Source organism: Tursiops truncatus, chromosome 1, assembly GCF_011762595.2.
Source record: "Tursiops truncatus isolate mTurTru1 chromosome 1, mTurTru1.mat.Y, whole genome shotgun sequence".
Taxonomy (NCBI): Eukaryota; Metazoa; Chordata; class Mammalia; order Artiodactyla; family Delphinidae; genus Tursiops; species Tursiops truncatus.
Window position 1 is genome coordinate 14198828 of NC_047034.1, and position 26159 is coordinate 14224986.

Consider the following 26159-nt stretch of genomic DNA (forward strand, 5'->3'; position numbering starts at 1 on the left):
CTTGATACAGAGAGATGAAAACTTAATATCACTTTTGGCTTGGGAAACTTGATGTTAAATCTTTTTCTTCTTATTGCTATTTTGAATTGAAAAGAGGCTCACTTTCAAACTTTGATCACCACTCAGCAACAAAAGTATACAGAAAAATAAAAGGATTCTATGAAGAATCTGGTAAAATTGGTAACAGTTATTCAATAATTTATCTCCCGTAATTATTTTACAGATGTTTCTAGCTTTAGGGGAATCTGATATCTCTAAATCTAATTTTTTCAAAGAGATTAAGTTAGAAGGTAGTCATTCTAGTTAAAGTTGTATTATTTGCCTCACGAAAGGATTTACTGAAGGACAACTTTTCCATGCACTTCAGCATTTGTTCACAATTACTGAGTAAAAGGAAGTGAAGCTGGGCAATCAGGGATATCAAAGTTTAAATGTTAGGGGACGTGTCTATTGGAGATCAATACCTAATAATATCAAACATTTGATTTACACACATATTTATAGTAATCTACTAAATGAGATTATCATGGCTGGGATGATACCTTTGATTTTTATTTTCATTGTTTATGATCAGTTCTTTAGATTAATTGACAAAAAATTTGTACCTTGAAGTGATGCCATGAATTGTGGGAGCTGGTATATCACTTGGACTATCTTCCATGGTGGTGATTTGGGTTCCATTGCTTTTCACACAGGCATATTTTGTGCAGACTTCAACCTGCAAATGTTAGTTTAGAAACGAATTATTGCAAATACTTTCAAAATACAGATTGCTGATGGACTGAACCTCACCCACCCTCATTTCACAGGAGTCTCATAGTTCTCTACAGCATCTTAGGGTTTAATCAATCTTAATTTTTTACGTTAATTGAGTCTGGTGGGAAAGGTCAAAACAAAGCACAGAAATGAGCTCAGAACAATTGATCTAGTGATTCAAATGGTGATGTTTAGTTTCTGGTTCCAACCATTCAGAAAGAGACAGACATATTCGTCTATTTGGAGCACAGTTAAGGAAGGGAGGATGTTTAGGTGACAGTTGGCAAGCATAATATGTTATCACTGCATACTGCTCTCTGGATCTATAACAAGAGAGGGTAATGATGATATCTTCTGGAAGTCTTGACACTTTATAGCAAATAGCCTCAATGCTAATGTCTAATGGAAGAAAAATGAGGTCTAGGGAAGCTTTCCAATATGGCTGAGCTATTTTATATCCATTTGCTCCAGCTGCAATTGTATTTTTACCTTAATCACAGCAGAAACTCATCACTCACCCTTTAATTCTGCCACCTAATCTGAATAAAAACCGAGGAGGGTGGAATAACTAAAGATTAGAAATCAGGTTCATCAAGCATCAGTAACACAGAAGGAACATATTCGATAAGAGGGGGGAGAGACAGATGAACATACAGGAGATCGCTCGTGGACAATCTACGAAGCGACACCCTTCTGCTCTCCATTAACATGTAAACCAAAGAGGAACTGCACTTTTTCCAACGCTAATTTACTTTCAGCATTTAATACATAAATGGAGGATACCAGATACCGATGAATCTTAAACACTAATCCTGAGCCTTTAAAGCAACGCAGTTCTCTGAATTTCAACTGGCATTTGAGGAAAGACAAATGTGCTATGTGTTATATTTAGTAGCTATGTCGCTTTGTTCATGGGGCAGTTTGCACCTAAATGGGAGTTTTTATAATGCTTTTGTGTGATTTATTTATGCCACATAGCATTTTGAGCTAATATTTAGTAGATATTTAAACACTGTCAAGGCTGTTTACTCTGAATATGTCCAATGAAACCTCAAAAAACTTAACAGGCAGATGAACTTAAAATATGCTTGCTATAATAGAATTAAGGACAATAAAACTTCATGCATATTGGGAAATATTTGATTATATGATGCATAGTGAGATAACTCAAAATCGACTCAACTGAATCTTTTATATGCCAAATATTATGATGGGTACTTGCACAGATAATTTTATTGAATCTTTACAACTCCACGTTCAGAAGTTTGTAAATGGAGGGGTCAGAGAAATCAGGGAATATGATCAAGCTGATAAGATATGAAATATCTGATTCAGGCTTTACTGTACCCTACTGTCTTATTATCTAAATAATAAGCATAGCTTTAAGTTCTAAACTTAAGTGTATTTAAATGATTCTCCAGAAAGCTTTTACTTTGACTTTAGAGAAATGTGTCAATATTTTCACTTCCTTGATAATGCAATATTCCAAGTCTCCATCTTTGGGGCACAAAAAGAGATAAAATTGAATTAAAAATGGAAATGCTTATTCCCTTTAAAAAGGGATATGTAAAATGATTCATTCAAAAAAGCAGATGCTTTGGTGCGTCTACATGTCTGCTTTAAAATCAGTGGCTATTTCACAGAGGGTGTTAGTATAGGGAATCTTAGTTTTAAAGTATTAGGCATATCAGTTAAGTGCATATTTTAAATGGAACCAAATCACCCTTCACATCAGAAATAAAAATCTTTGAAATTTGATATTCAAAGTCCCAGTAATGCAACAACGATTTCAAGTGCAGCATTTCTGGACAGTGAGGAGCTTCATAAAAATACAGTTATGAAGAATAAGAACATCTTATAACAAAATCTAAGTGTTAGATTCTAATTTGGTCTTTTGTCTCCTCATCTGTTTCCATGTCCCAAATTGGATCAAAATGCACTCTCCTCAGGCCATTAGTGACTCAAACCAATAGGTCTGAGTGAAGCCTGTCAGAGTAGAACATGCCTGGAACGCTTACATGTCAACTCTTGCTCTATGGTTGGAAGGCTGATACTGCATATGCATGCACAGCACCCAGTGATCTCACCCGCAGGCTGTATATTGAGTCCTATAAAGCAAATGAATAAGCTGCCTTTCAAGGGCTCAGTTGGTTTTCTCCACCAGCGTCCCGAAGAGGAAAATACAGCAAATCCTTCATCACCTTCCTATGCTAACCTTGTTCATAAGGTTATATTTCTATTTATTTTGAATGTGATTTTCATTTTATGATGTGATCGATGAGCTACACATATACATAGATTCACTCTAAGAGTCATGAACAAAAATATCAGTCCACTGGTCCAGGCTAAGGTAACTCAGGTGGGTAGACGGGAATCATGGAACATAATGAAAAATAATCAATGCACATTTCTTCTTTTATGAAATATCTTTTTATGTCATTTTCTTAGGAAGCTAGGCCTAGTAGTGGAGAGGCTAATGCATTGGTTGTAGCTAGATGCTTACATATGTTTCACCTTCATATGTGTGGGAAAGAAGGGGCTGGGGAAATGTTCACTTAATGAACAGAGCCAGTGAAGTTTTCTGTGGTCAAATACAACTTCCGCACTTAATATCTTCTGAAAAATATTTAAAAAGCTCTTATAAATTTTAGAAGGAGCATAGTTTAGTTAAAAGTTTACCATATGGCAACCCTTCTCTCTAAACTTTGAGCTTCTGAAAAATCCTGTTTTTATCATTAATTTTTGCATTTGGCCTTGTTATCTTTTATATCCTAGCGCTCTGACAAGATTTCCAATTCCTTGAAGGTAAGTTCCTTGTTTTATATGCCTTAATATTCTTTATATTTTTTCTACTTTTAAGATCAGTAGATCTCAAAGAGATCTAGGAGTTGGCTCTCAAATGGTCAAGGCACTCTCTGAAATTGCATGTTAACTTTTGTCGTATAAACATCAAAATATACACATTTTTCTAGGGCAGTGTGCACTGACTTCAACAGATTCTCAAAAAGGCCCAAGGGCAAAAAACTTAAATACAATTGCTTTCATATAGGTGAGGATCATTGAACATTTGTTGAAGGATGAACAGATATATTTCTTTCATCCTCAGATAAAATCTTTTAATATTTTTCGTCTGCCATACATTCATTTATTTTTGCTATTGGTGTTGGGTTCAGAATCACAGAGTGCTAGAGGGGGATAGAATGTTTTAAGTCATCTAGTCCTTTGCTCTTACAAAAGAGACAATCAACACCAAGAGAGGTTATGTAACTTCCCTAAAGTTATGACATTTAATAAGTAGCAGAAATAGGAGTAGAAAGAATATCTCCACAGTTATAGGCTAATTCTGGTTTTGTTATCAGTAAAAGAACCGGAAAAAGGCAAGCTGCTTGGCAAGACTGACTGCAAACACATGATTTGCTTCCTTTTGCCAGTGACAATATCATCACCATCCTCATCACCATCACTTTCCACAGTCCCATTATCCCCTCTCCAGTGACTCGTGTGTTTGCCCGCCCCAAACAGATTTAATCCAGATCAATTTCCCTCTTTTCTCTCCCCTTCCCCAGCAAATAAATCATGTGTAACCAAGATGGAAGGTATCCACTAAGAGACATAACCCAGCATGTTTTATTTAACACACCCATAAGCTTAACCTTCAAAAAAACAACGTTCTAACCTGAATGTCATAGATCATTAAGGGAGACAGGTCTCTCAGAATGAAAGACCCAGGCACATTTATTCCAGTCTTGTAGAGCTGATTATTTACATAGACAGAATATTCAGTGACAACACCATTTGGGTTTGAAGGAGCTGTCCAGATGACACGTACAGCTGTACTGTTGATGATGACAACCTCTGGAGGAAGCATGCCCTGAGGCTCTGGAATTAAAGGAAGAAACCGAATAAACTCCAGCTGCCTCTGAAAAAGCACTTGTTAAACTAAATGCCGATTAGTATTTAGGTTGAGTGAAGGGTTTGTTGCTTATCTGCTTTCCTCTGATGAAGTTATCACAGTCTGTAGTCCTCTGTAAATTGGCTTATTATACTCTCAGTTAGAAACCATGAGAATCGGTGGTAAAATGCTTTATACCACCAGCGTAGTGCTAATCTTCAATACTATGTGACCAGTGGGATATGATGATAAATTATTCACCCATCTGCACCACTAACACATATCTATTATTTGTCTCTGTTCCCATCCCTGCACTCCTCCAAACCTCTCAGGGAAGAAAAAAAAAAAAAAAAAGAATGAAAATTTGCTCCTTAAGCAAAAAAAATATAACTCAAATATATCGAGGCTGGTGGAACGTGAAAAATCATTTGATGTTACTAGCTTGTAACTCAAGCAATATGAAGCAATAATGCAATATTGTCATTATGTAAATGATTTGGAATGTTGATTACCATAGGTAATGATGAAATCTAACATTAGAAAAAAAATCTTGCTTGGCGTTAAATTATACAATTATTCAAGCATGTCAGAAATAACTATGCAAAGACCTATTTTTATCATAAGAGCTCATCTTAACTAGTTGAAAAATTGTCCTTGTGATCCATTCTATTTTATAAACAAAAGGTGTCAACCTTTGGCACCATGAAGGGAAATGGGTTCCACACTTAAAGTGCTCTGTTAATGACCTGGAACGCTTGCTTGGAGGTAATGATATTATAATGTTTATAATGAGACTTTAGAAAGCCAAAAAGATTAGAAAGACCATTCCAAACACATTTCAGATTCACAAGTTGCTTCCCTTGCTTCCATCCCCTTGCTAACTGGCTTAGAAATGAGTCACAGGCAATTTTTCTCAGTGGCTGAACTTCCACCTACCATTTCTGGTGACTCAGGGAGGGCCCTCACTGTGCTTGGCTGTCGTTGTGAATAGCATCCTGCTTCTGAGAGCAATTCTTAAAAAAAAATGTTTCTAAATGTCACCATGTATTGATGTGAACTCAGCTCCCAACTAAGCATACACTGAAAAGAACAGGAACAAACTGGGCTAATATCCCATGATTGGAGCCTTGTGTCGCTGTCTCCACGGGACCACTTATTGATCTGCCACTTGACGACAGCCAGCACTTAAGCATTTTAGCTCCGACCCCCTTCCCTCCAACACCGGAAATTTTATAATGGAAGGATGACTGATCTCAGCCTCAGCGAGAATCAATCAATTTCATTCGCATCTCTGAAGCCGAGCATCCCTTGAAATCTGGACTCACCGCCGTCGCAAGTGGTTGCATGCAGCACTTCACTGTTAATGCTGGCGACTCCGTTGAAAACAGAGATAAAAATCCGATACTCTGTGTTTGGATTTAAGTGGCCAATGACATGAGAGTTTACATCTGGGAGGAGTTTTCGAGATTCATTGGCGGTAGCAGAACTCCAAAAAAGTGTATAATATTCAACATCACCTTGTAGGTCTTGAAAAGCTGTTAACAATTAACACAGGACACTGTAAATGTAGCTGATATAAAAGGGTCTCGGGGGGAAAAGACAGAGAATACACTATCATTAGCTATTCCTAGAATGAGAAAAGGGAAAGCTTATGGAATTTTCCTTAGAGGGGTGCTGGGTTTTACCTTTTTTAAACAAAGGTGATTCCACCCCCATCTCATAATTAATTGCATAGAGTCTTAACTTCACAGGAAAATAAACTTTTAAATTGCTTTTAAATATGTTAATTATGCTATTGGATCGGCCAAAAAGTTCGTTCGGTTAGTGAATACATTGCTCAGTAAAGTTCTTGGTAAAAATGAAAACTGTGTCTTTTATTTTCACTTAAAACCAAATGAACTCCTGGGCCAACCTAATATTTATAAGTATATAACTAATCTTCAAAACTTTGATATAATACTTATGAAAGGAAATTGAGTAAAATAAAAATATGCAGTACAGGGAAAAACTTCTGTTCATAAGTAATAGTTCTAGAGAGAACTCTATGCTAATATAAATGAGGGCATGTCCTGACACAGATTCTAAAACTTGAGGAATTTTTTCACTTGCTAACAAAATCTGCTAAATGATACCTGGAAGAATGTTTAGACAGATACCCTGTTATGTGCACTGTTGATGTAGCAAAGTGAAGTAGTATGCTCTCCTTAAAGATTCACTCAGTAGGATCCTAGGATGATATTTGAATTTTGATCAAGGCTCCCATCCTTTTCTCCTAGTTCACTGTTGTCTGTAAGATGTAGACAAGCTCTTAAAGGATGCTAAAAGGAATTGCTTACTGTCTCACAAATATAACTCAGCAATTCCTCAGCCCTTGTCCTTTCAAAGACCAGTTTGTTGTTTTCTTTTTCCTTTCACCCAATTTCTCCATTCTTGCACTAAGTTCTTCTCATGATTTTCCTATTACGATGCTTTAAAAAGAAGACACACAACACTCAGATTTTCTTAGGTAGAAAATAGTATACTGCTCTGCTTCAATTAGCATTATTTTTGAAGACCTTAAGCAGGATCTATTACCTTGATTTGTGTTAGGGTTGGGGGTTGGAGTTTTGTATGTAAATGCTCCAAAACTTGTATGTAAAAGCTTGTGTTAACACTGTTCTGCGGCACTAAGCAAGGATGGGGAGGGAAAGGTGGCATTTCTCTTTATGGTTATTGAAGTACAGTGTCTCTAATATGTGAGATCCTGGCATACGGCCATGAAAAGGAATATGGTCATTGAAGTACAGTGTCTCTAATATGTGAGATCCTGGCGTATGGCCATGAAAAGGAATATGGTTTTGGGAACTGCATGACTTTCTTTTAAGAACCCCTGTTCATTAAGATCTTGCGGGGGGGGTCTTACATCAAAACTGAATGCTGGTTTGATTTTTATTTTTTGTTTGTTTCCTGAGCGCACTACCACTTTGGCCTAACATCCAGCAATAGTTATAAACGTTTGGTATGCCAGTAGAGTTGAAAGAGTTTATAGTAAGAGATCTTCAGCAACTACTTTGGAAAACGCTGGAGATTGAGATGTCTCTTTTCTCTGATGTCACAAAACGTAAGCACCTTTAATAATGAGGTCATTATAATGCATTGTCGGGAACTGGCTCTTCGTGTCCATTGATATTTTCCCAAATGATAATATTTGTCGAGTACAGCAAAGTCACTGGTTCTGTGAGGGCAAAAGTTCCTTCTATCATTAGAATTATTTTCTGTTGCCCTACAGTATGATTCCTCATTAACTTATGGCAGCTAAGATATAATAGAAAGACTGCTAGATTTGAAGTTCTTGTTGTATTTTAGTTTGTTACATAAGCATGCCGGTTAGAAATTCAAGCCCTAAAGATACAGTATTAATGAAATGCTTTCAAATTCTACTCAGAAATATAAATGGATTTTACCATGGTTAAATGTGCCTGATATCTCTTCTATCAAGTTCCAGGGAATGGACCTGTGTATATACACTGAAAATATTGGGGCTAGCACCATAAGTTCAAGATGAGCAAAGATCATATGACAATATCTGGATGAAATGTCATTAAATGTCCATTCTTAGCCATGCGCCATACGTCAACCCCCTGAAATAGAACAGAATCTTGTCCCAAAGAAGAAAGGAAAAGATGGTGTTCAGTTCCATTGCTTCCATCTTACTCCATGGGATGAGACTCTTCTAACCAGAAACAGGCAGCATCTCTAGGCAACACGGGCCAGGTTTCTGCACTGCCCTGCCTCTCGCCATCTGCTTCAACATTCATCTTTCTTCCTTCATTGACATTACAGTGCAGAGTCCAAAACACAGAAAAACAGTAGAAACACATTAAATAGATTAAATGATCTTCATATTCCTAGTCATACTGTGAGAAGTTCAGGGAGCAGTACATGCAAAGGAGTGTCTTTTTACATTGTTCAAACAAGGTTTTCAAATTTCAGTGGGCTCTAAGTCAGTGAACCAGCTAAGAAACAGAAGATACATCCTCAGTTCCACTGGCCAACACACAATTCAAGGTTGCTGACCTTGAGGAACGCTGTTAGAATTGAAATAGCTGGAATAAGGAGACGAGCAAATTTCACCCTCTCTGTGGATTGGTAAAAACTGGACCTGAATATATTTCTCTTTTTGAAAAGAGAAAAACATGAATTACAAGGGTTCTTGATAGCATAAGATAAGGGAAACACTGTCCAGAACTTCCAAAAGTAGAATTTGTCTTTCATATACTACTTCTATACAAATAAGGTGAAAGCTTTATAAAACATTTGCATGGTGTTTTTAAAAATAACGAAAGGGACATGCCTTTGTGCAAAAGATGCTCTAGGAAACAGGTGACTGTTTTATGGAAAGATAGACATGAAGACATGAAGATATTAAATGACCTTCTTAAATAAGAAAGGAAAGTAAGGAAACATAAGAAGCAATGGCAGAATTAAAATCCACATTGAAAGCAGAAAAGGACAGAGTTAAAAAGGTAGGACAGGAAAAAAATAAAGAGGAAAATGACTAAGAAGAAATCAGTGTCAAAATTATAGATATTGAGAACAGAGAATGAAAAAAATTTAACTAACTTGAAAAAGAAATGGAATAAATAATCAAGGATATAAAATATCCCATAAAACCTGACACAAAATGAAGGTTTATGTCTATAAATTGAATAGATTAATACAGTTTTGGCTAAAATAATGGCAATATATCCAAACACAGGCATATCATGGATCATTAAGACATTTCTCAAATAAACTAAAAATTAAAATATCGTCTACAAAGGAGAAAAAAAATTCAGTCAAGTTTCAGACTTCTCTGGAACAACAAATTTGGAAGACAATGGAAAAATTTCAAGAAGTTTTGAGGGAAAATATTTTGATCCAAGAATTCATACACAGCTAAGTCATTATTTATGTGCAAATACAGCAGAAAGATTTTCTTATATAGGCAAAAATTAAGAGAATGTGCAAGGACAACAGACAAATGTTCTTATTTAGGCGGAAGTTAAGAGAATATATAGCTCATTTATTTAACTTATTTAACTTTAATTATAAAAATTTTCCAATAATGTTATCTAGAAGACAAAACGATGAATCAAGATCCAGAACTTAAGATTCATGAAGTTTAAGAATTGATGATAAAAGATCAAAACTAGAGAAGTTAATTGTGTAAAATGATTATATAATAATTTATAGACCAAACACTGAAAGTGGCAGGTGAGAAGGGCAAGGAAAGTAACACTACACTAAATTCTTGATCATACATAAAATAGAGAGACACAGAAAAATCAAGAAAGACATCACTAACTACTAGCAGCATTAACAGGCTAAATAGCAATTAAACTTTAAAAATCACTACAGAAAAGTTGTGGTAAAAATCCCTAGCACTCACCGAGACCCATGTGTCTCTCTTCTTGTCAAATAGGTAGACTACATTTCCTGGGCTCCTTGCATCTGGGTGAGGTCATGTGGCCAGTTTGTGCCATTTTTGGACCGAGGTGTTAAAGACCAATTGACCATCTCTGATTGTCTCTAGTTTTCCCAGCAAGAGAAGGATCTCAAGGCCTGAAGGAATGTGGATGCACCACATGGAAAGAGCCAAGGTCCTTAAATGACCCAGGAGAGTTTAGAAAGGGATAAGGAAGAGCTATAGATAAAAGTCTGAGTTTTGGTCTTGGGTCTTGTGTGAATCCTAGGAATCAAGATGAAAACATAGGAGTAATTATGGGATGGAGGATTTGAAAGGTATTGTTTCACTTGAGACTTCTTGAGTTTGAAGTGTTTTTGTGGCCACCAGGTTTACTTCAAAATTAAAGTGTGAATATCTGAAGTAGAGTTATATATATACTTTGGAGTTAAGCTATGAATACTAACTTGTGTTTGAAGCAGCAGGATGGTATGAGGATTTCCTACGAGATTATGTTAAATATGTGTACATTGGGAAATATTTCTCAGGTGTTCTAATCCTGTTCTCAGTAACCCATATTTTATAGACCACAGACATTTATAAGTAGGTATTGTCCTAACTGTAGCATATCAGGTCAACCTCAGTGAGTTGAAGACGAGGGTTATAAACTTTGGATAAAATCTTTGCTATTAAATGACATTTTTGCTGGTGCTCTCCATGTACAGGTCAGAAATGTGGTCTTAGGCATAGAAAATTCTCAAATCTAAAACAAGCCCCTCTTCTTGGTTAATGGATTTCCAAATAATTTAAAACAGTTATTAGATGGGCTGGTTGAAGTCCTCTTGCAAAAGGATTACACTCTGTATATGCTGTTGGATTATTTTTAGAGATTGTTATCAACATCAGTTATGTCCTCTAGATCTTTATCATCTAGATCAGGGGTCAACAAACTCATGATTTTACCATGAGTAAAATCTGTCCTGTTGGCCATATCTGGCCTGCCACCTCTTGGTATATAACCTGTGAGCTAAGAATGGTTTTTACACTTTTAAATTGTTGGGAAAAAAAATCAAAAGAATAATAGTGTTTCACGACATGTGAAAATCAAATCTCAGTGCCCATAAGAGTTATCTATTGCTGTTTTTATGCCACAATGGCAAAACTGAGTAGTTGCAACAGAGAATGTATATTGCCTGCGAAACCTAAAGTATTTACTCTCCGGGCCTTTACAAAAAAGTCTGTGGCCCTGATCTAGAGCAATTACAGTAAACCATTCCATTTAATAGGTCTCCTAATTGATTTGTCTAGGATGGAATTCTTCAGCAGGCTCAGTGGGTGGTAACTTTGTTCCTATATAGAAACTTGGAAGGACCCTATTAAGGCTATTTTATAATAGAAGTGTTTTTCTTGCTCACAGATTCTCAAACTAGAGTCCAGTTCCCCAAGTTCTATTGTGCAGAGCTCTGTGTCATCAACTAAGCACTTCTTGGAAAACCTGAACTTATCACAACTACTTCTTAAGAAAATTTTTACTCTGCCTGAGGGTAAAACTGCTCACATGAAGAAGTGGGTAGAGTCTCTTGAGCTATGATCCAAGCCAGGCTCCTTATTTTTCCCAGCAAGATATCAGATGCCTTCTATCTAGTTTATGCAACTAAAACAAATACCTGCATTTTGGAACTCACCCTGCCCCCAGCTCCTTTAGCCTCTCATTGTGTTTCAGCTCCTTTCAATCAATAACCTTCCAGAGAAAACTGTATTTAAAGGAAATGTGTATGAAATGTGTTAATTATTCATCATTCTATATTTGGCCATGGAAACAGATCATTCCTGCTCTTAAAGTGAACTGATATGGGCAGACAGGGACAGAGTTAGTCAGCTAAGCTACTGTAACCAAGAAGCCCTTAAATAAAGTGACTTAAATACAATAAATGTTAATCTGTAACTCACACAATAGCTTCAAAGGAAGTGAATCAGATTGTGCTCTGTGTGGTCATTCGAGAACCCAGGTTCTTTCTCTTATGTGGCTTTGGATCTCTTAGGGTGTTGGCCATGCCTGCAGAGTTGAAACTGAGAACACTGTAGCATCCACAGTCTAGTCCAGGGAGAGGTTGAAGAGAGAAGAGATAGGCATGTACCTAGTGTTTTGTGGTTATGACCCCAAAAGACTCATATTTCTTTTCACATTCTATTGGCAGAAACACAGTCACATGGCCACAACTAACTGCAAAGGAGGCTAGTAAAGGTAGTCTAGATTGGTGGACATGCGGCACCACCACTAAAAGGAAAAGGGGAGTTAGCAGTGGTTAGTAGTTCTACCTTCTACCCAAGTCAGGTAATTATAAAGTGAGATTTGGTCTTTATCCATCTTCAGCTTACTGTAGACATGCTTTTACCTGAATGCTTTGCAAAATTATGTCCCAAATTTTTTTATTAGAAATGGCTTCACTAATAACCTATAATGAAAAAGAATCTATCTATGTATCTATCTATCTATGCATCTATCTGTCTGAATCACTTTGCTGTACACCTGAAACTAATACATTGTAAATCGACTATACATCTATATGAAGTAGTTTGTTTTGAAAAAAAATGACTCTAAATGATTAACATAAAACAAAACCAAACCCAAAGCAAGCAAACAAAAGAAATGGCTGCCTAAGTTTTTTGGTAAAATGCTGCTGAAAGCACTGTAAACATTTTACAGAGAGAACAATACTTTATACCAATACTAAATGATTACTAAGTGCTAAACATATATTATTTCATCTTTATCATCATATTTTAAGGCAGTTATTATTATTATCTCCGTATTCTGAATTAGCAAACTAGGATATACTGAAGTTAAGTGGCTCGTTTTAGGTCATAGCGCTAGAAAATACTGCAACTGGGAGTCAAACATAAGTTTCCCTGATTCCAAAGCCTATGTTAAAAATTATTCCTTCATATGGCTTCACAGAGTTTTGCCACTTTTCTAGTTAGGAGAATTTAAAACACTTAGATGGAATCACCAACAAGAGAGTTAGAGGGTGAAAAATACTCAGGAGGAACTTTGAGAAAGTCTTTGGGGGGGGCGGGTGGGATGAACTGGGAGATTGGGATTGACATATACACACTAATACATATAAAATAGATAACTAATAAGAACCTGCTGTATAAAAAATAAATTAAAATAAAAAAATAAGTACTAGGGATGCAACATACACCATGATGATGATAGTTTAATATATAGGAAAATTGTTATATATGCTGTATAATACATAGGAGAATTGTTAAGAGAGCAGGTCTTAAAAGTTCTCATCCTAAGGAAAAAAAATACTTTTTATTATATTTATATGAGATGATGGATGAGAACTAAACTTATTGTGGTAATCATTTTATAATATATGTAAATCAAACCATCATGCTGTATACCTTAAACTTATTCGGTGGTGTATGTCAATTCTTTCTCAATAAAACTGTAAAAACTTAAAAAAAAAGCTTTTAGGGGATGAGAACAAGAGTAGCTGGTGACACAGGAGGGAGCATTTGAGTAAGGAGGGGTCATTTATGGACCCACTACCACAGAGAAACAGAATAGGATGGCACTAACAAGAGAGCATTGGATTGGGTCATTATGGGAATGATTTCAAGACGACCAAATCAGTAGAATGCAAGGGAGGAAGGTCAGATTACAGAATGTGCACAAGTGAACAGGCAGAAAGCCAGTGGAAAAGGCGCATCCAGTCTATTTGCTTTGGTAACTGGAGCGATGGGAGGGGAAGCAGAGGGACAAGGTGAGCCAATGATGGTGGGTGCTTTCAAAAGAGGTGAGATTTGGAATGATGTATATGTATTGCCACCTGAACAAGGTAAGCTCCGACAAGTCAAAAATTCTAGCTACAAAATCTAGCGGTTTCTGGTTAAGAGAGCAAGATGAGGCAGATGCTTTTTATGTGGATTTAAATTTTATGTGGATTTCAGTTTTTTTAATGGTGATGCCTTCATACTTTACAAATTTTCTGGAGAGTTCTGGATGATTTTTTCCATTTCCTCTTTTTCAGTTCCTTCCTCTCTCACCACCTCCAGTGTTTTCTTGCTCTTTTCCAGCTGTCAATGACCTCGTTAGCGAGGAGACCTCAGAAGCGGCACTGCCTTTCTACCCCCTTCCCTCGTGGGCATTTTTCACCATTTATTTTAGAGTGAGCAGTCAAAATGGGAAGGATCTCACTAAATCACTCTTGACAAAGTGCTAATAACCATTAAGGACAAATGCAGGAGAAACAGTCGAAAATGGGATGCTCGAGCTTGAAGTCTGAGTGTGAGAAGTGCTACTGACTAACTGTAATTTGTGGTAAGTTATTAAGTACCAGTTTCTAACTCCTAGGGCTACATAAGCAATTTAAGTGAAGGTATTTTTGTATCTTTTCTTATAAAAGTGGGATTTTCCCCCCACTATGTCATTTATCTTCATGGTGTTTCACTTAGGTTGAACTATTATCTTTCATTATGGAAAGCAGGGATAAGAACCTCATGTCTATATAGGGACCAGGAAGATAGGAGGGTGCAGCCTGTGTAAAGGGGAAACCAGTGCCAGCTGATTATTTTCCCTTCAGCAATGTGGGAAGAGTTTCACCCAATCATTGGGTTTTTCAGATCAATCCAAAATCTTTATGTGAAATCTTCTAATTGTTAAATGTTAGCAAAATATTTTTTTTTCAAATGCTGCTGGCAAAACAATGCATGGAGGATGGGAGTAAGTATAGTCCATGTGCTGCCAGTTTGTAATATTTGCCATAAAAATGAACTGAACAGATGCAGGGATGCTTTTTCCTCACATGATATCAACACAGAGATGCAAACATTTAAAATAGGTGCTTCTAAAACTTTAATACCTATCTCTGTTAAGCTGTGATTGGTAAAAATTTACCAGAGATATTTTGCTATCCAAATGGTGTGCCCATGTGGAGGGTCATAGTTAAGAAAGAATATGTTTTAAAAATATATTTTATGGTTTTTAATAAGCAAATATTCATAAGCTTATTCATAACTTTCAACCTATAGTTTTGTGCCTTTTAGCATGTTAGACAAGGTCCAACTTTATCCTACAAATCAAGAAAACAATTGAAATTAAACTTGCAAAAAAGAGGTGGCCCTTTCACAGTGGAGTGACTACTTAATTTACTTAGTTTAGCAGGTTGCAGGAAGGAAGAAAATGATAATGCAACACACTTTCACAGAGCTGACCCTCTTCTGAGAGTTAACCTTTGTGCTCACAAATAGTTATCTGAAAAATTTCTAAGGTATGAATGGAAATAACAGCAGACTGCATTACCTACATCCTGAAGGTCAGAGGTTCAGCTTACCAAGGTAATGAAACTTCAGTGAGCTGCTTCAGATCTATTAGGTTTGTCAGTTTTTATAAGCACGCTTACTTCAGGCATGCAATTATAACATAAAGGACCTATACTGGTGATAATTCAGCCGCCAGATCTTAACAGAAGTATTCAAATGTCAGATGCGGGGGAGGGCGTCCACCTTTCTAAGTAGGTTTTTAAGATGAATCAGGTATTGAGGGTGAAATAGAAAGAGGGAGATGAGTGAAAATATATTATACATAAAAATCCATCTCCAGATAAAAACTTTGTAGTTTTTCACAGAGGTGTCTCAGAAGGTAATCATAACCATCAATTAACTTATGTTCTTCCATGTAAGTGGTTTAAGAGATCCCAGTAGAGGTGACACAGATCATTAGAAACCTGCAACCTTACAAAAACCCTAGAGCGATAGTCTTTTGGTAAAAATGGCTTATTTAGTGGCAGTGTAGATCGACATAACCAGTACTAGTTTTAATTTACAATTAATGTCACCTAACACTGGTTTTAATCAACAATTGATACAACGTAACAGGGGCAAATTCCCTCAAGATGTTCTAAGTGAAATAGGAAGCACTTCTCGTCTTAAGCGATAACAAAATCAAAATCAGAAGGTTATGATTGCCCAAGCTGGAGTCATTTTACAACTTTTTATGTACTAGTAGATGATTATCCTAGTAGATACAGTTTACTTTTACAAAACGAATATTTTCATTGGGGATTTCCAAATCAGATATTTCTCAGTATTTGGTAATAGTCTAGCAAGTTTTGATTCAACGATTTGCCAGACCTCAAGTGATGCTTCTAAGGAGGATTACAATACATAGTTCCATTATACAGTCAGTCTTGGTTTTTTCTGATTGTGATAATGGATCACTACAAATTAACAGATCAGCTGGGAAATGCTACTCTACTGACCAACCAGATCTGAAATTTCAATTATTGTGGTTTCTAAAGTTGCAGGAACAGATTATATCCATATGGGAGCTCTTCTAACTGCCTATAAAGTTGTGTCCTGAATGCGCCCAGGGTGAACCGCAGTGTTATTGAAGCAATAACAGTGATGGTGGCAAGTCCAGGGATGGTGGCCAGGCTTCCTTTTCCTGTATCAAGCTGGAATTCTGGCTGTTACCAGTGCTGAAGACAATTCACTTGGAAAAAACCATCATACTTCTGCAATCCTAGTAAATGGATTTTGCTGATAAGTGATGAATTATGAGATGGGGCAGAGCTCTCTTCAGGAACGTGCACAATATTATATCACTATCAAATTAGCATATGGACATTTCTATCACAACTGGTGTGACAAAAACTACATTCCCCATCCAAAAGGAATGGAAGGAGGAAGAGAAGGCCCAAGAAGGATGGACAAGTAGGAGAGAGAACTTCCTTTGAGGAAGAATAGCACAGGGAACTTGGCTTTTTGTTTCTGTCATTTTTTAATGTGTCCATTTTAAATTCGTTTTGGTACACATATGGGAAAGGGAAATAAAGATGTAAGAAGCTGACTTACTTGGTTTAGCCCATCTCACGTCTATGGCCGTGTGGTTGAGAACAATCGCAGTGAGGTTAGCTCCTCTCTCCGGAAGCCCGGCTAACGTGGTCACAGTTGCTTCTTGACTTGGTGTAAAACCCACACTGTTGTGTACAAAGACCTTATACGCATACGTTGTAAACCTAAAAGGTTGTTTTTAAAAAACACATATATAAATTTATCTTTCCGGACAGCAAACACATTTTCTTTTTCCTCACAAAATACAGATTTTCCCCCATAGGATGCACCATTTTCTCCCCCCAATACATTTTCTTTTTTCTTCCCTGCACAAAAAAAAGGTAGCATTATTTTTGTAACTCTCAAGCCTTAACCAGAGTGTTAAGAAAAGATGTTATTAGCAATGCTAAGCAAATACTGCTATTTAAAACAAATGTGGTTTATCGTTTTGCACATCTTCATTGTTTTCAGAAGTGCTGAGGATTATAGCTCAATTCAACATGCAATTACGCGTCTGGTAACCTGCCAGCTTTCTATCTGAATTTGATCCAGTGAGTTTTATGTTCTTCTTTTGGGAAACTCATCCATTTTCAAATATCAGAATCCCTCATCACCAGTTTCTTCCTATACTTGTGCTTCCTACCCCTAAATTAAAGCCTAAAACTGTGACCAAGGATACAGCCTTCTCCCACTGAGGGTTTTGCTATGGTGAGCTGTGTTTTGCCATTGTGAGAACATATTTACTTGAGCCAATATAGTAGAAACTGAGCACTGCTTTTTGGGAGAAGAAAACTGGACATGGTGACGTCATGGTGACGCCATATATTAAATCAGTGATGGGCTAAAGCCACCGATTCCTCATCCTTTTTGGCTCTTTTGGGAAGAAGACTTATCAGGCTATCTTTTCTGGGTCAGACTGCCTGGGGAGGAAAATACTATTTACAGACGCAGGCAAGCTTTGACTGGACAACAGCTTAGACTGAGAACTTGCTTAAGCACATCGTACAACACATGACCCTCCCTGTGGGGCATCCAGTCCTCAGGGAAAACACTAGTCTCAGATCATCACCTTCTTTGGGTTTTAATAGATCATCAAGGATGCCTCACATCGAGTGCAGGGCCCAGGGAATTTGTCTCAGTAAGTCACAACTTATCAGTCATGACAACAGAGGGAGGGCGCCGTTTGCAGGACTGTGCTAAATAACTTAGCCAAAATTACGACAGGAGTTTTACAGCGTTTTGCCACCACCCAGGTAGAAGAGGTCCGCTTGCCTTACCTTGTTTCTCACTCATGGCCCAAAGGTATTTTTGCAGGGCTTGGCTTCGGCCACAGTGTAGCTATAGGTAAAGAATTAGTGATTTCCTTGAAGCTATTTATTTTCTATTTCCCCCAAATAACTACTAGCAACAGATCTTCTACCTCTCTCTGCTTTACCCCCTTTCCTTGTGTCTTTCTTTCTTTTCTTTTGGTTTTGATGCTATAGTGGGTTGAATTGTGTCCCCCCAAAAGGTATGTTTAAGTCCTAACCCCTAGATTCCTGTGAATGTGACCTTATTTGGAAATAGGTGTAATCAAGTTAGCATGAGTTTATACTGGATATGGGGCAGGCCTAAATCCAAAGGACTGATATCTTTATAAAAGAAAGGAGAGGGAAATTTTGTTACAGAGACACAGACGCACACAGGGAGAAGCCGTCTGTGAGGAGTTGGGGGCAGAAATTGGCATTATGCCGCCATAAACCAAGGAACAACTTTGGCCACCAGAAGTTGGAAGAGGCAAGGAATGATTGTTTTCTAGAGGCCTTGGAGGGAACACAGTCCTGACAGTACTTTGATTCTGGACTTTCAACTTCCAGAGCTGTAAGAGAATACATTTCTGTCGTTTGAAGCCACTCAGTTAGTTTACAACAGCCCTAGGAAACTCATACATAGGCTTTCTAGAAAATGCTAAATAGTCTACATGACAATGACAATGGAAAGATAATAATAACAGTATTTACTGAGTACTTAATATGTGTCAGGAATTTTCTATATGATTAACTCATTCATTCTTCACCATACTATTATAATACCTGCATTGAAAATGAGGAAAATAAGGCCTAAAGAGTTAAACCACTTGTCCAAGTCATCGAACTAGTAAGTGGGAGAGTAAAGACTCAAACCTAGACAGTCTGATTCCAGAGCTTCCTCTTTTAGCCATGATGCTACGCTGCCAGCATCGTAATGATGGTGATGATGATAAAAATAATAAAAAACACAATGGTCAGCTGATCCATCTATAGTTGGATGAGGTCATATCACTGAGGCTTGACCTTTGAGTTATTTTTCTGGCAAAGGGGAGAGATTTTGGCTTATGCATCCAAACAGTCTCGCCAAATTTCCTTTGTGACCACTAGCGCGCTTGTGAAGGACGGTGAGTCGGGGTTAAGAGGGTAGCAAGTGTGTGACCGTCAAATGAAACACGGCTAATGGCTCACATGGGAACTGAACCAGTGACCTTGGCTTCATTAGCTCTCTCCCTGGGTAAAATACTTTTAATTGTGTTTTACTTCCCAAAATGGCTTAAAAGAAATTTAGCTAGAGTCCGGATGCCTAACCTCTCCTGCAATATTTGAATTTTTCTTCCACATATTTACTCTGTGATAAATTTAGTAACTTTTATGGCTTCAAAGTGATACCATTTTTGTGGTTCTTTATACAAGTGGAATTAAAAACATCACGCAGCCCTGAAATGGTAAATTGTAAGTAAGTTCCGTGGGGTCTTAGTTCTTACTGTGATACTTTAAGCTATTTGATCATAGTTTAGGTATGGTGAAATGCTACAATTTATGTCTGCATAGAAGAAATTTAGGCCACATAAATACATATAACTGGAATGTCCATTTTTAAAGTGCAGTTGCCCCTTGGTATCTGCAGGGGGATTGGTTCCAGGACCCCGTGGATACCAAGATTTGAGGATGCGCAAGTCCCTGATATAAAATAGCATAGTATTTGCATATAACCTACGCACATTTTCTGTACTTTAAATCATCTCTAGATTACTTATAATACCTAATGTAATGTAAATGCTATGTAATAGTTGAAATCACAATGTAAATGCTATGTAAATAGTCGCAGGCATGTAGCAAATTTAAATTTTACTTTTTGAAAGTTCCTGGAATTTTTTTCCCAAATATTTTTGATTCACAGTTGGTTGACTCATGGATACAAAATCTGCAGATGCAGAGGGCTGACTGTAATATTAACATTTTAGAGTGAAAGATGACTTTAGAGTTTATCTGCTTTAAATAATGAAATATCTGCTACATTTTACAGAGAAGAAACCTGAGACCCAGAGAAGTTAAGGGGCTTTGCCTAAAGTCGCACAGCTAGTTAACAGGATTAGGTGGGCCTCTAGTTTATTCATTTCTAATATTAAATTCTTTCCACTATTCACTATTATTTTATTGAATTGAGAAATCAGTAGGCATTTCACTTGATGTCATGCATTTGTCTTTTGCATTTTCTTTAATTTTCACGGTTAAGTTAAAATTTTAAGGAATAGGATCTTGAACTCCCTTAAAGGAACTAAAATGTACTGTTTTCATGACATCTGAAACCTAATCTTTGTCAGTAAGTATATATACGTCTGACTACATGGCTCGGTATATCTTTCACCAATTCATGTCAAAAAAGAAAATATTCATTTGCTTAACGGATTTTGTTCATTTGCTCTAGTATATTGTTTTTTAGGTAGACTTGGGTGTTGGTATCAGATGGGACATTCCATTTAGTTAATAATAAAATACTTTTAAGAGAAAAATGCTCCATCAGTTGAAATCATATACTCATGCAAAACATATGTATATCAATCAATATCTTCCCTAAATACTAATTGTGTTTCTTGGGTATATTTTGAAAAATGTACCATTTCAAACCCTTTAAGATATAGCTTTTGAAATCTGCTAAGTGAATGAAAACTTATGTTAAGTCTATGCTGTAACCAGTAAAACCAACTGTTTGAAGGTCCATTTAGGAATACGAGGCTGTTACAATAGTTATCCCCTAATTGATTAATTTTTTTGAGACCGTTCTCCAGCCCCTCCTTTCTTTCATCCACACACAGAAAATGGTAAATTCGTTGTGTAATAGACATGACTCTGGTATTTCTTCCTTGTAAAAGGTCATATATATTAAAATCTTATTTATGGAATGAGACTCAGTTCAAGGTTCCGTTGTTATTACTCGAATTAGAAAACTAGATTCTGTTCAGATGATAAAGGTTTTTAATCTGTTTATTGACTAGATGATTTTATAAATAAATGAATGGCTACTTCATAGTTCCTAAAGCATTCAGTCTCATAACTTTCAGGTCACATATGATTTGGTTGGCTAGGGCCACGAAAATCTACCTGTCCAATAGAGAAATGATCCTTACTGAGACTTAGAAAGATGGGTTTTTTTCTTACAAATTACATTGCTCTTTTATGTTTGATACACCATTACTTCATTCAGTCATTAATAAATATTTATTAGCACTAACAGCATGCCAGATACTAAACATAGTAAATGTAATGTCTGTCCTATTGGAGTGTGTGTATGTGTGTGTGTATGTGTGTATGTATGTGTGTGTGTGTACGTGTGTATACTTATATACACATTTACAGATAAATGTTTTTAAGTGAGAACCTCTAAAACAAATATTCATTTATTCCTTTTTCTTTCCACATACATCAGAGCATCTAATTTAACCTAATCTAGTCAGGAAGTCTTCACAGAGGAGATAACATTTGGGCTAGGTATTGATGACAAACAGTAATTTGGCCAGTGGAGACATTAATTTAGCCAGTAAGAAGCATTATTCAGGGCAAAATGTGTGGAAGGCTTGTACTTTGAAAGGGTCTGATGTGTTCTGGGAACCAATAAAACCAATTCTTCAGTGCAGCTACAGAATGCCTCAGGTTATTTTCATCAGAATTAAAAATGTGTCAACTTTATTGATGTCCTAACAGAATTCATGTGTCAATATTGTCACCAATATAAATCATGCTTCCGAAAATGCAGGTTATTCAGTTCCTCCTTCTATTAACTCTTCTTCATATCCACCACCATCCAACACATGCTTGAGTACAACATTATACACCAGAGGATTTGAGAAACCTCTGAGAGCATACTGTTCCTTACACCCTCAGATCCTTTTGTGGGAATAAATACATAGGCAAACAAAAATGTAACACTGTTTCCACTGCTTAAATCTGTAATTGTTTAAATTTTCCATTGATGGTGGATACCTTTTCTTTCCCTCACTCATTTGTTGCTGAAAGATTTTTGTTTTCTTAAAAATGCTGCTGAAAATGTTTGCTTTTGGAAATTGAAGAGTAAAGATGATCAATCACTGTTGGAAGTTCTTATGATACTTTTTAGATTGTGAGTGAAAGCTGCAGCTGTCTACTCCTGTAGCTATCTGTACTTACGCCACCAGAATGTGGCACCTAAAATAACTTTGCTGTGATTTCTGTCTTTGTTCTACTATATCATCAACATGAAAAAGAAATGTAAACAAATAAACTAGATTTCTTTCTTTCTTTCTTTCTTTTTTAAGAAAGCATTAGGCAATGGAACCTCCTATGAAAAAATGCATCCTCCCAGATTTAGAGGTTCATTTTCTTTTTTGAGGTAAGTTTTCATATGATGACACTTAGAAAAGGACAGCATGAAGTAAATTCAGAGCAATGAAAAGAGAGCACCGTGACTCTCCCATGTTAAATGCGAAACAGATATATTTTTGCTCATTTCGAATTAAGTACTTTGCTAGGAAATGGTACACCAATGTTGACCGAAGTTGGCTTTCATTTCTAGACCCAACTTTTACTCACAGTATGGTATTAAGCAAGAAAATACCAGGCTCTACCTCACATTGGTGGTCATGGAAGAAAGGCCTTCCTTCTAACTCACCCTCCATGCTTATGAAGTTAATTTGTTTACCTAACAGCTACAACTTGAACATGTTTATGTTATAGGAGAACACGTGTCATGGAGCTGACCCAGTCTTTCCCTATTAGCAAAGCAGAAAATGTTACTTGTGCACATTTAATCTCATTACAAAGAAGGGGAATGAACGTCACACTCTTTTGAATATCATTCTCCAGAAACTATGTCCTCTTTCAGGGTTTGAAACATTTCATTTTTGTAGGTTAAAAAATCAGAATCCATGTCAGTAAGACTCAAACTTAGATTTTATAGTATATTTATCTTAAGCATTTAAACTTGAAAAGAGTCAAGTCCAACCGTTCTTTGAAAACCAGATGAAGGTCTATGAATTTTGAATGCTTTCATTTAAAGATAATGCAATTAGAGGATTCTTGAGAACTCATATGAAAGTCTCTTTCCAGACTGATAAAGAAATACTTGTAGGAGTTCCTAAATAATTGAAAGGAAAAGGAGTGAGAACATGCCTCCCTTCATAAACTCAATGGCAGCTAAGTTATTATAATCTACAAGTCAACATTTTCCTTAAAATAGAGCCTATTATTTCTCATAGCTTGTTCTTCCTTTGTCAGATCCAGAACAGAGAGGCGCTCATGCCATCACTGTGTTTGCAGAAGTTTTATCTGATCACCCAGGAACCAAGGCACAGTGAGATCCTGAAAATCCTAAGGGTGGATTGATGCTTAAAATGAAGGTCGCTACCCTTTTGTGAAACCCAGCCTGACTCACCACAGCAGCATCAGATGACAACAGCACATTTTCCAGACTTTCCAATTGATGAAAATGTCAGGAAACCCAACGTTATGGTTCCCCTAACAACCATAACTTGGCCACTTTGCACAGAATGATTAAGGAAGAAAAGTTAGAAACTGACAAGTAGTATAAACCCACAGTTACACTGAGTTTGTGTCTACACAGACAGAGCAAAATTCAATAAGTAGGCAACTAGCTGGGTAACTCAGACCAAATCATCCCTTACCTAAGATATTCATAAAAAACAGAAGTATTTTTGTTGAAACTAAATTATCTGGATAATGAGCTCACTCTTTTACTTGGTACATGGAGCTATCAAGGAAAAAATGACGACTAGAATGATCTGAATTTCAGAACATAATAACATTTGAGATGAAAGTGGTGTGTTTTCTATATATTAGAAACATACAGCTAACCAAAAGAGACCGCCTGCCCAAGGAAACTGACTTCAATTTATACTTACTCTCACAAATGTATTCATAAAGGGATGCCCAGTGAAACTTAAGTTAATTTTACTTTTTATATCAAGAGAAGTACCATTTAAAAAGCTGATTCTAGCTGTAGCTATTGGTGAGATCAGATCAAGATGGGCAGAAACCCTTCAATGGTTCCTTTGTTTATGTAGATGTAAGTTATGAAGGAAATAAGAAATGGTGAGTCTGGGAAGAATAGGAAATTAAATACTTTTCCTAAAGACATCAGAATTCAATGACCATCCTCCCCCGCCCTCCCCTCCAAAAGAAACCCACAAATAGTCAGTCAAATAAATACGTCAGTAAGACAAAATATGTCAAAGAGGAGGCTCATTAAGGGGCTGCAACACAGGTGTGCAGGAAGGTAAGCTGACTGCTCCCATCCTTCCCTCTACAGCAGGGACAGCAAGCCTGGCTGCCAGAAGTTAAAGTGGGTGTTGACTGCACCTTCCAGACAAGATCGCTTCTTTTGAACAAAAACACTGGCACAGCACATAGCACCCACAGGTGGTCTAATTTCCAGTTTTCTCTCAGATTTGTGAGACAAGTCCCCTTGGGCAGGAGGGGCCCCTAGTCTTTTGGACTTACAAAGGGTAGATGTCTAGAAAAATTCTTTTCACAATATGAAGACTCATGCTATTCACTTTGACTATTAGAAAGAAATGCAGGGACTTCCCTGGCGGTGCAGTGGTAAAGACTCCACGCTTCCAATGCAGGGGGCGCGGGTTCGATCCCTGGTTCGATCCCTGGTCGGGGAACTAAGATCCCACATGCTGCGTGATGCAGACAAACAATAAAAAATAAAAACCGTAAAGAAATGCATATTGTGGGGGTTTTTTGTTTGTTTTTGTTTTATTTTATTTTGTTTTGTTTTTTTCACAAGCTGGTTACATGGGACAAAGTGGTTTATCTGAATAGTTGAAAAAAATCTTTGCTAGTGCTAGCAGAAAAAAAAAAATCTCTTGGCATTTAGTATTATGAGGCTAGTCAAAATATCACCTCAGCACATTTTGTTATATGTATACTTCCTTTCTAGAAGCAGCTGTCATCAGTATGTTTATGTCAACTTATGTTTCAATCTAATTTGTGGGGATTTAACTTAATTTCATTCCTTACATCTTTGATTTGGACTTATTAAAAATCCTTACAAGCATCATTAAAAATTCAATAATAAAATTTTGGCCTTGGTCCTAATTCCTTAATAAGTTTTCATTGCTTCTATGAAGAAAGAAAATTAACTTTCTGAGTCTGATTCTGTTTTTCTGCCAACTACCTCATGGTTAAAAGTTAGATTCCGTAACGTTAGATAGTCAAGTCCTCTTTATTTTGGAAATTGCTATATTTCAGGCACTTAGAGTTCACAGATAGTTACCTTTCCATATGATTTCCCTAGGTAGTGATGGTGTATCTGTAGTTAACTGTGATGTTAGTAATTGATACATGTATGAGTGTGTATGTGTGTGTGTGTGTGTGTGTGTGTGTGTGTGTGTGTGTATGAGTGTGGTTTTCTCCACTAGACTGTGAGCTCTTTGAGGGCAAGGGCTATGCTATTCATCTTTTGTTCCTTAGCACAATGCCTGTCAGCACATAGTAAACAAAAAGAAATTGCTGAATAAAATGAATTTCTTCAACTGAAGTCATCATTATATAGCAATGCTGGATTAAGTAACTAATGAATTGAAAATAGTGGAGAAGAGTCTAGGGACCACGATAATTTAGATTGAACCAAAAGGATATGCTAGTAATCGATCCCTTTTAGCTTACAAAAATGGCAATTTTACATGGTTCATTCTATCGTTTCCTTAGATTTACGTGCGGCCTCTCTTCAAGAACCTCACCATATCTGTAATGTTTTCCCACCAGGACCCTTTCAGATGGACAGGAGAATTTTCCTCATTCCCCAAAGATAAGAACATCACAGTTAATATTCCTAGGGCACAGAGCAATGAATACCCAACCCTTTACACATTACTAAAAGTATTCTTTCATTTAGCATCCATTGGCACACCCACTGTGTGCCAGGTACTACGGTGGGGATTGTGATAGA

The 26159-nt window shown here is 36.8% G+C and overlaps 1 protein-coding gene across 1 annotated transcript in view; it reads right to left on the bottom strand.

The window, feature by feature from the left end:
* Positions 1-26159, bottom strand: part of USH2A (usherin) — a 784083-nt gene that overhangs the window by 240072 nt on the left and 517852 nt on the right. Inside the window, exons 43-46 of the mRNA XM_019920609.2 lie at positions 16941-17104; positions 5974-6183; positions 4433-4635; positions 606-718 (exon numbers count right to left, since the gene is read on the bottom strand). Coding sequence (XP_019776168.2) covers positions 606-718; positions 4433-4635; positions 5974-6183; positions 16941-17104 — 690 coding nt within the window. The remainder of the gene's footprint in view (positions 1-605; positions 719-4432; positions 4636-5973; positions 6184-16940; positions 17105-26159) is intronic.